The 11126-nt window shown below is 43.8% G+C and overlaps 1 protein-coding gene across 1 annotated transcript in view; it reads right to left on the bottom strand.

The window, feature by feature from the left end:
* Window positions 1–2341: 2341 nt before the first annotated feature.
* TMEM178B (transmembrane protein 178B) overlaps window positions 2342–11126 on the bottom strand; it is a 215789-nt gene continuing 207004 nt past the window's right edge. Inside the window, 3 exon segments of the mRNA XM_040561183.1 lie at window positions 2342–9897; window positions 9899–9957; window positions 9960–10025. Coding sequence (XP_040417117.1) covers window positions 9775–9897; window positions 9899–9957; window positions 9960–10025 — 248 coding nt within the window. The 3' untranslated portion in view covers window positions 2342–9774.

Below are 11126 nucleotides of genomic sequence, written 5' to 3'. Positions count from 1 at the left end.
CTGTGGAAATAAATAGTAGTGATCATCTGTTGCCACCACAGCCAAAGTTCACTTAGCCCTGGAATTCTCAGAAATGGGTTTAATTCCTCCACCCTGACTGTGTTTATTCTATTCGGGTAAAATATGGGAATATACAAGCACTTCAAAGTTCTTATACTGGATTAATTTGCTGGTCTTTCCAACTTGGTGTGAATACATGATTCCAGATTTCAGCTCTGAGAGACTCTCACCATGAGATGGAGACGTACGTTCAGCCTTGTCAGAGCAGCTTTCTGAATAATACAGTCACAGTTCATTCTCTTGTTGAGTCCCTGGTTCAGTTTTTTTGAGGACAACTATAATCCCAACAATAAGGGATGAAATTGCAATCTCTTTAAGCTCCATGTAAGCTCTTTGTAAAGCAGTTGTTAACATTGAAAATAAAAAATACCCAAACTGTACCTTGGAGGGGAATTTTTTGATCCTCACTACCAGCTAGATGACATTTTCCAGGCTAGTTTGGAGATGGAGCAAGAAAGTAATCTCTGAGCAGCTTAGATTTTCAAACTTTTATGATGTAAATTCATTGCACTGGTTCAGCAATGCCTGAACTGGCAGAGAATGGTGAAGAGTTCAGACCAAAGGTCTCTGACCTCCAGCAACAGGGCCATGCAGTGGTCTACAGCTGGAGATCACCATAAGGAACCCACTACAAATGCGATTTCCAAGGACTGGGGCAAGTAGTGCAATGACTTTGCAGCCATGTTGCAGTTTGGGGTGGAGAAGGCTGCTGCGAACATTTCCTTTTGCTGCATGTTGCATGGTGAGCACCACAACTGATCTCCATATGGATGCTCTTCTGCACAAGGTCCTTGAGTCATCCCACTGGGATTTAAGATCTTTAAAAATAGGTGAGTGGTCACTCCATGGAGGGAGAAGGAACTCCAAAACTGGGTTAGATCTCAGTTCTACTCAGTCACCACCTAGAAGCAATTGTCTCTCTTTATTAACTATATGAGAAACCAAGGCAGACAAGACCATCAACACCAACAGCTCAGTTAAGTGCCTAAGGTTAATGGGGGTGGATTCAGGTCAGAAAATCCAGGCCTTTGTGTAATTTGACTTCATCCACGGAGGTCCTCCTCACAGACGTACACCTAGTGCAGAAGAAGAGCATCTGTACAAAGGACTTCTTGGTAAAGGATAAGTGAGTCTAGAGAGCTAATGTGGAACAGAAATTCTGCCATGGCTTTTAAAGTCCATTTCTCTTCCTTAGAGAAGCCCTTGAGACCCAGTCCTCTGACTGGATATATGTGTATGGGTGTGCATACCACTGACTGTAGCGAGATACCCCTCCTAGACTGCTGCAATGTCAGAATCAGGTTTTTCCTGGGAAATAATACTTTTTCCTTTGTTTTGATTTGAATCTGAGATACATGAGGGTTGTGAAAAAGAAACAGTCCTCTGCCTGAAATTCTGTACATTAACCTCAGGTTACTTCAGGCAATCATGAATCTATGGACATTTTTCATAAATTTACAAAGATGTATACATATATATACATATATACATGTATATCTGTATCAGCCTATGGGCTACAATTACCACTGCAGTATTCCAGCCACACAGAGTATAATGGTTGTGTTTTTTTACAAAAAGAGATTGGTATAAAGTAGGAGTGACTTAGTAATGACTGTTCCTGCGTCTATGCAAAAGATCCTGCAGTGGGCTGACATACAAATACAGCCCCCCTAACCTAAGTCCCCCATCACATGTACACATAGGTAGGACCCAGTCTTACAGTTTTAATGAAACAAACTTCTCATTGATTCCAATTACCTATAATCGAAGGGAATTTTGCTTGAGAAGGAACTGCAAGTTCAAGCCCAATTTTAGGTACAGTTTACAGCTTTCGAAGTTGCAACCTCTGCCATACTAGGTCACAAAATGCTTTAAAATAATTTAAGTTACTGCAGAAAAATATTTTCAAAAGTCCCCAAATAGGCATTTTTACATAAGTAGGGGAAATTTTGTCCTGCACAAGATCAAACAACGAATACATGAATATAAACACGTTAAGTGATGGAAATTGCCAAGTAAAAATAGTAACAGTTTAAATTAGATGTCTGTGATTGTTGTCGGTGCCCAGGAGTTATAAATAATTCAGTACCCTCTTACTGAATAGTCTAAGGTTGCACTTTTATTTTGTTGTTGTGACTACTTGAACTTTTTTCTTATGATCTATATTGTTAATGAAAAATCCTTCACAAAAAAATGTGGCATTATGCTCCAGACAGATGAAGACTATTCTTGAGATAAAATATTGCAAGAGCTTAAGCAAATCAGGAGCTTCTGTATTGGGTGTTTTTTTTTTTTTTTAAATTGTATCAGCACCAAGAGCATTTAGTGTTTTACTCCTATTCACTGCCTGAACAGGAATTGGATGCTGCAGCTCTTTTGTGCACCAGACCCCAGGAGGCTGAGCCCAATCTGATTGATGCTCCTTGGTGTCTACATCGGTTTGAAACTGGAGCGAAACCCGCAGGTCAACAGCTTTTTGAAGACATGACTCTTCCAGAATTGCTGTTGCTGTTTGGGAATTTCCGACCAGCTGGCAAAACAACAAGGCCACTTGAAAGGAATTGCCTTTGCAGCGGTATTCCTGTGCTCCATTGCCTCAGGTAGGGCACGGAGCCATGGGGATGTGAAGCTCCCTGCTGCACTGGGCAGCATTACCTGTGGTCGTGGTGCTGCCAGCAGACCGCACGAGCCCTCTGCAGAAGACAGAAGTAAGACTCAGGCAGCACGGCGCTGCCTCTCAGTACAGCAGGATTTCTACCTTAGGGGATTGCAAACTTTTCTGAGCTGGAGGTGATATGGTGCAATTTTTTCTCTTGTGACTAATATGAACACAGACCATCTGTTTTAGAGAAACACCTTGCAACAGTGGGTTGCAAGAGCCAGTCTTGCAAATACCAAGGCTGTCCTGACGGGATTTCAATTTTATTTGCCTGTAGCCTTACAGTTCAGAAAGCGAATCCCAGTTGTACCACACTGGCAGTGTTTACTGCCAAGGTCTGTAGCACTAGAAGGTAGTAAGGACTTGTGGGCACAACTGCATTTTCGGAGGTAGAATTGCTAGCTCGGACTGGCTGGATACAGAAGTAGGTATGTAGAAACCCCATATTTAAGAGCACTGATGGTCAGCTCTGGAAAGTCTTGCTGCGATGTTTCAGGATGTTACTGCCCTGAGCTGTTTCCTGTCCCCCTTTTTGCTGGATGTATCTGTCCAAAGGCAAAGCAGGCAGGCAGAAAGACGTGTGTCTCAGCTGCTTCCTTTCCCTGCGCCTCTGGGATCAGAACAACATTGGCAACTCTTTCCTAAATATCCAAACACACTCTAGTGGTGAATATCCAGTTCATCCCAGCTGTGTGGTGCCTCCCCACTTCTCTTTAGCAGATAGCTTCTGTGTGATCTGCACACACAACCTAACACCTGAATTGCATTGCAACTCCTGAGTTAAGTACAAAAGAATAGAAAATAAAGTATTATGCTGCATTTTGCAATGTATTTCCTCTCCATATAGTACACGTATTTACAGGTTACTAGCACCCACATCATGCAGGGTATGTATATGTGTGTGTGCCTAAGGAAGGGGGGGGAGTGAGGGTGTCCATGTATACACACCCTACACTAGAAAACTTTTGAAGTTGTATTCTGCCACTCTGCAGGAGTGTTAATCAGTAAAAGAAAAATATAAAAGTCCCTGCCCTGGCAGGGACTGACAATTCAGGCTGCTGATGCTGTGGGTGACATTGGATCGTCCTCATGTAACTCAGCCAATGCCCATCAGGTTTGACCTATAGCAACTGGTGCTTGGTTTCTTTTTTTTGTCTCTCCCTACCTTCCTCTGGAGATAACCTCTCTGAGTCTCAGTTATTTTCACTGCCAGTCTTCCCTGAGCAAGGAAGGACAATTGATCTGTGATTCTGGAGTGCTTTACTTAAGGGGACCAACATTTCATTTCCCTCTTGGGGCCTATATTGAGGCAGTCATCCAGGCCCTTTCTCCAAGTTAAATCCTAAATATGTGCAAGGCACACTGCAATTAAAGTGACAGCATTGTATCAGGCTCCAGTTCTCCCACTGATGTCAACAGGAAGCTTGTCAGAGCCCACTGGCACCAGCAGTAGGCTCTTTGTTCTAAAAAGTGTTACAATCTCTAGCATTGGCTCTGAAGAAAGCTATAGGATTGGGGTATTAGTGATTTTGGGAGACAATGAGGCAGACAGGATGGAAACCATAAATCACAAAACAAAACAAACTGATTTCTTTCTAAAGCTAAATGTTAGATGTCTATGTGTGAGTATGCATTTCATTTTCAGTGCTAACCAGGACAGCACTAAGATATTTTTTGAGGCATCTGATCCAAAACTCACTGGAGCCAAGGCGAAGCTTCCTATGGGCTTCTACAGAATATGAATCAGACGCATTATATTCCTGGCTGTTACTGGAAACTGGGGGGCTCTAAGTGTTGAGTTAAGTCCTGTTTTTATGAGCTTTCCAGCTCAGACTGACAGAATCAAGATCTTATGGAGAGCCTGAAGTCGGCAACGAAATTAGGTTTCTTGAAACTTAGCTCCTGATCTTGGATATTCACTCATCACTAACCTTTACGTGCCTCATGCACACTTTTTGCTCCTTGTCTGTCCGTGGTGCCTGGCAATCATTCAGAACTGTCTCAGTTTTTCACCTTGAGTCTTCCCTTGCTGACTGGATGAGCACAACAGGATTGGGCCATGGAAGGGTGCAAAACCTGGGGGCAAGGAAATGCAGTGTTGATACACGGGTCTGGTTTGTGTGAATGTGCCTGAGCTCCCCTATAGCCCTTCTACGCCTATGTAAAGACACAAAGAAGAAAGAACCTGAATAATGCACGTCTTTATTTAAGCTATACTTGGTAAGATATTATTTCCTCTCCATTTCAGTCCTGGCAGTTAGCTTGGCACTCAAGAATTAAGGACAGATTACAGTGATTTTCTTCTGAGCTCTGCTTATCAGTGGGGCTCCGGGGATGAGCCTGGTTCGGAGGTGCTGCATGGTGGGTAAATGGACAGCCATGGAGAGACAGTCTTCCAGGAACACTTGGGAACCTGAGATATCCCCTGCATTTCAATCCTCTCCCTTACCGGTGCTGTTTTATTCATCATCTGATGAACCACACAGCGAACATGCCACAGCTAAAAGTGCTCCCAAATGACTCGCATCTACAGGAAAGCAGAACACCTGCACTCTCGCAGGTCTCTCCTGGGAGGATAGGGCCCTCTGCTTAGAGGATTCTGAGGGTTTTTTGGTTTTCTTTTTCCTTTCATTTGTTACTGTAGCTGGCATAACATTTTCAAAAGTAATGACATTTTTTCAAAAGCAGTAATTCAAAGAAATTGCTCTGGTCACCGGTGACTTGTGATCCACTTGTGACTGTCCCTGGGGTAGAATGAAAGAAAAAGAAAGCCCAGCCAGAAATATAACTTGAAGTACTATTTTCTTCAGATCAGGGAAGATCAGTTGTGTGTTTGCAGAGAAGGAGAAGGAGAGAGATATATACAGGTGGCCAGTATGAGTCAGGAATTTCAACACGCAAACAGCTTTAGCTTGAAGAAGGTGTCCTACACAGTCCAGAAGACACAGAGCACATGGACTCCTGCCACGTAGCTCCCTCACCTACACAGTACCCTGGCAGGGATGGACAGCAGAAGCCCTTGTAGCTAACTCCCTGCCGTCACGGGACAACCCCCTGTACAAGAACTGGAGTACAAGAACCGCTCCCCTGGGACTGCTTCCTGTGGAGAGAGGGAGTCCGAGCACCCACTGACACATCAGGCTAGGACAAGGGTGTCACATTATCCACAAAGACAGGGTAGGAAAACAAGGACGGGGGCTGGACTCTGCGGGAAGCTGAACATCACCCAGCAAAGTACATTCTTAACTTTAAGCATATGAATACTCTACCAAAGTGAATGGGATCAGTCACATGCTTGAAGTAAAGCACATGCTTCAACACCTCACCGAGGCAGACCAGAGAGACTGGGTCAAGCCCCTTAACGTGGGGACCACAGCTGACAGACTTCTAACTACTGCTCAAACTAGAAAACCAGACACTAGTCAAAACGCTTGAATCTCTGCTCAGAAAGGCATTTCAAAGCCTCCCCAAAATGCAGAAATTCAGACTAGATGGGAGTGTGCTTTGGCTCAGGAGAGATGGAGACACGAACTGTCACAAATCTGGATCTGGATGTCTTTTGAGTCAGCCCTGCAAGATGAGAGAACTGGTGCTTGGACAAATGGTCCTTTAGGGATCCAGCTTGAGATTAAGGTTATGCATTCACCTGCTGCTTCAGGCACTTACACCCACAGTTTTTAACACGCTTCATACTCACACAGGCCTTAGGGAGCCTGTGCTATAGCGAGTGGAAAATCCCAGACCTGGCCTAAAGATCCAGGGTTAACACTTCTCTGCTGTAAGGAAAAAATAAACCTCTCTTCCACCATTGCCATGCACAGACCAACACTCAGCGTGTATACAGCTTGTAAACCAACACCTTCAGAGAACACTTCATCGAAGCAGAGCTACTTTCATGCCAGCCGCAGAAAGAAGATGTGAGAGGCCATGAAACAGCAAAATGCCTTCCATTGCTTTAAATCTCACTGCTATACCTCTTTCCAAACTCCACCTGTAAGAGAACACACCCTGTGCATTGTCAGGGATAACACGAGGCATCATCACACCAGCTCTCGTGCTGCTTTCCGTGCCACAGGGCTTGATGGTGGACACCAGCTAGAAACCTCTGTGCACTTCAGTTGACCCAGGTCACTCCAGGCGTCAGTATTCACATGAAACAGTTTCCCTAATGCACTCAGAACTACAGAGGAGGAGGAAAGTTTGTGTTCAAAGATGTTTTAATCAATTACCAGTTTTCTAAAGCATTAACACCTTTGTGAGATTTTTTTTTCTCAGAATTGTTCATATTTTGAAATTTTTCACAAATTTTTTTTACAGGTCCCTTTTGGTATTCAGTGTTTGGTTGTCTGCATTCAGTTGTAATTTAGCTTTCCAAGAGCTGTTTTTAGCTTTAATTGCCTTCTGCCCAATGGTAACTCATCAGCCTCCTTGCCTAGTGGGCACTTGCATGTTCAGTTTCAAAGCTTTTCAAAACCACTCTGTTTGAAAACATTGCCAGGAAAAAAAAAATCCAATCTACTCTAAAAGAAAGTTTCTTCAAAAAGCTTACATTTTCGACATGAATAAATACTTAGTTTCTCCAGTCAGATCTAATGGAGAATGAAATGACCAAACTTTGCTTGCCAGGATTGGCATTTCAGTGGCAACACACTGACTTGGCAGCTGGCATTGGCGTGTCTCAGGAATTTGTAAACCAGAGAAGAGAAAAGCTAAGTAGCTGAGCAAGAGTGCAAGAAAACCAAATCTAGCCTACTCCAAAATGCCCTTCAGAAACTTGATTTCTTCGGGCACTGTTAATAAAGCAACATCATCACACAAGGTGTAACAGGGAGGGGAAGTAGGCCTGGAAGGGGAATGGCTGGCTATGCGACTGGGCTACATAACAATTAGATGTTGGTTGGATTTTTTTTTAACAAGACAAAACACTGTTTCTTGCCAGTTGTGTAAACAGCATGATCTGGAGATTAATGCCTTTATTTCTGTGCAGCAGGCACAGTTTCAACAGGTTGCCTCCTTCTCCTGGTGAGTTTTTGTAGACTCAGGGGATGCTTTTTATTGACTGATGAGGACTGATGGCATGCAGTTATTGTGTGTAAGAAAGGATTGCTGGAACTATCCCTGAATTAAGAGCATGTTGGGTTGGGTTGTTAGGGAGGGGGATTTTTTTTTCTTTACCCTGCCTCCCTTTGCATTTGTCAGTGGTGCCACCACTCCTGCACACGGCCACCCAGTAGTCACCTCTCCCAGCTCCCTCTGGCCCTACACCCACCTTCCCCTCAGCCACAGTTCCCCTGCACAGAGCTGCTGCCCTTGCAGCCAAAATGCTTTGCTTCCCCCAAAGGCGCTCATCCCCCTTATCCGTTCAGTTAGCTCTTCTGGGATCTGTGGCCTGAAGGATGGGAAGAGCAGAGCAAAGGGAAAAGGAGGCAATGGGAAGAGGAGTAGAGGGAAAAAGAGAAAGACCAAAGGAGAGAGAGAGAGAGAGAGAGAGAGAGTCCCATTTACGGATTCACAATTATACCATACGAAGCTTGAGCTCATGGGAAATGGATCTCCGTTCTCTGCACCTGACCCTTCCTTTCATCTGTACACAGTTCTCCCAGATGGAGAGTGGAGATGTCCAGTGAACTGGGGTGGTTTGCAAAGACAAGATGTGGGAACGTCTCATTTGGCATACATGAACACAGCAAGAGGCGTCTCTTACTTTTCCCTTACAGACATTAGCTCCCCTTTTCTCCTTGGCAATGGCTTTTGCCCAGTTTTCTCAAACATCCAAAACGGAAACTCAATGAAATCCCAATCCAGTAGATAACTGGGAGGAACAATTGCCACGGCTCCCCCCACCTCCCTTCTCCCTGGTCAGTCTTCCCTTGCATCCGCCATCCTGAACTCTCAGATGCTCCATGAAAAGCAAAAACATCCAGAAATCCTCCAGAGGAGCCACGCTGCCTCAGACCTGACGGCTTTCCTCGCGCTTCTGCGGTTGCCTCAGTCTTGGGCCACAAACACAGCATGGATGGTGCAGTGGACAATCACACTGCAATGTTTTAAATTTTTCTTTTTCTTAAAAATAAATAAATAAAAGAAGAAGAGGGAAGAAAAAGTTATACACACATGTATCACAGCATTTTCAGAAGGCCTTCGACTGCGTTTACATTAGCAGTTCAGCCTCAGTTGTAAGCCTGGATGTAAGGCAGCTGGAAGATTAAAACCGTGTTGTTGGAGAGTCCGCTGAGATGTCCTCATATTTGTTGTTGTTGTTGTTGTTTGTTTTCTGTTTTTATTTCATAAGATCCTGTTTTTAAATTATTATTATTATTATTTTCATCTGCTTGCTTCTTTCTAAAGTTTGGCAGGAAAGAGAAAATGTTTTTTTGCTTTTTCCCACATCTTCTGTCCATTTTGTTATCTGTGTTGTAAGTAAAAAAAGAAAAAAAAAAAAAAAAGAGATCCCCAAACCAAAAAGAAAAGAAAAAAAAAAAAAGAAAAAGAAAAAAGAAAGAAAACAAACAGGGTAGGCTTCTGTCATTTTGTTATAAGAAAGAAAAAGAAAGTGGGTGGGTTTCTGACAGGAAAGGTACATTGAGGAGGTACATTGTAGAGGTGGCTCAAACGCTTAATTTGTTTCTTTGCTTTCTGTTTGCATTTTCCTTTCTGGCTGCAATGGACAGGCCTTTTGTCCCCCCCACCCACGTCCTGTACAGAATCTGTTTCCAGATCCCCCCATGGAGCCCCTCTCCTCCTTCCCGGGTGGCAGCTGGTAGGTGCGACAGTATGTTCATTCGGCCTCTAAGGTATGATGCTGAAGTTAAGAGTTGGATGGAAGAGCCACGTGAGAGAAAAGCTTTCCCATCTCTGTGAGAAAGAACGAAGCAACACAGAGTCCGGTGGAGATGTGAGTGCCGTGTTGGACTCAGCTCTACCTTGGCACTGGCGTTAATTTGAGATTATATATATATATATATAATTATATACATATATATGCATGTATCGGTATACATAGACATATATATATATATACGTGTGTGTGTGTGTGTATTTGTTTGCTATTTGTTTTAGCACACTGTCCCATTCTCAGGTCTAGATTTGGGGCAGTTGGTCCTGGGGACAGGTTGGACAGAAGGGGCCAGGGTGCAGAAGAAGCCAGAGATAAGAGTGAGGCCCAGGCCCCCCACGCACACAGAACATGGACCAGCCATAGCCATGGCTGATGTCGTCGGGAAGTCCGTACAGGTAGCGGGGTAACGGGAGAGCTCAAAGTTGATTCCAGCCACACACGTGCACAGTGAAATGATGCAGAAGGTTCCTGGAGGAGAGCGGGAAGGGGAGAAGGAGGGAGGAAAAAAATAGAGAGAAGTTAGAAGAGTGACAGACGTACCGCTTTCCAAGCTGCCGAGGGTTGGTGCAGTCAGTAGGGAAATACCTAAGGGAAGACATTCGCACAGAAAGTGGCTTAGTCTAGCCATGGGGAATGAACCGAGTGCCCCCAGTGCCTCAAATATTGATCTGATGCTGAGCAGAGCTGTATAAAGAAACTTTAATGTTTTTGTCATTATGAGCACTCCCTCGGAAACCCGAATGCTTCACGAAACCATTGATTTTACTGGAATTTTGCTTTACGCAAATATGGAGTGAACCATCATGTTGCAATATTTTTTTTGGAAGAAAAAGGATCAAATTTTTGTTTAAATTCAGTTTTTCAGTAATGGATTTTATAAAGAAAAATATTACAAAATATTTGACATTCTGGCTTTGTTGAAACATACACTTGAAATGCCTTGGAGAGATTTTTTTTCAGATTTTTTTTTATGTCAAAATCTAAAATGTTCCACTCTACTTGCCCTTTTAAAATGCCACTCTTGAAACCATAAATACCTCACAAAATTTGGATTCTACCCTCTGCATGACTCCAGTCCCAATCTAGATGCCCTCTGTATTGGGGAAACCTTCAAAGCATCCTGTTCTTGTTTTCCATCTCCACAGCAATATTTCATTTCTTCCTGAGAGCACTGCCAGGACAGGCTTCATAACTCTGTCAAGTCATAAGAGTTTTGGAAAGCCACACACATCAGATGAGGCTGAACCTTAGCCCACCCAGATGAGTCTAATTTTGATCTTTGGCCTCCAGCTTCAACAGTTAAACTCTGAGCTCCTGAAATGTCATGGCTGCCACCTACACACCAAATAATGGATAGCTACAGACTGTGCACGCCCATCTCAGGAGATAACAACCACAGTAAACACAAAGGTGGTAGCTTATTTTTTCGTCTCTAATTCCTCCCCGTGTAGGCCTCCTTGAACTGATGGAAGGCCCTCGGCACAAATGGCGGCCTAAGGACTGGTGGTAGGGTAACACACATGCTGTTCGTGCACGAATAATAGCATGCTGTGTGTGATACCTGTAAAG

Source organism: Cygnus olor, chromosome 1 (assembly GCF_009769625.2).
Source record: "Cygnus olor isolate bCygOlo1 chromosome 1, bCygOlo1.pri.v2, whole genome shotgun sequence".
NCBI lineage: Eukaryota > Metazoa > Chordata > Aves > Anseriformes > Anatidae > Cygnus > Cygnus olor.
The sequence above is the reverse complement of the archived record's forward strand: the minus strand, read 5'-3'. Positions and strand labels throughout refer to the sequence as shown.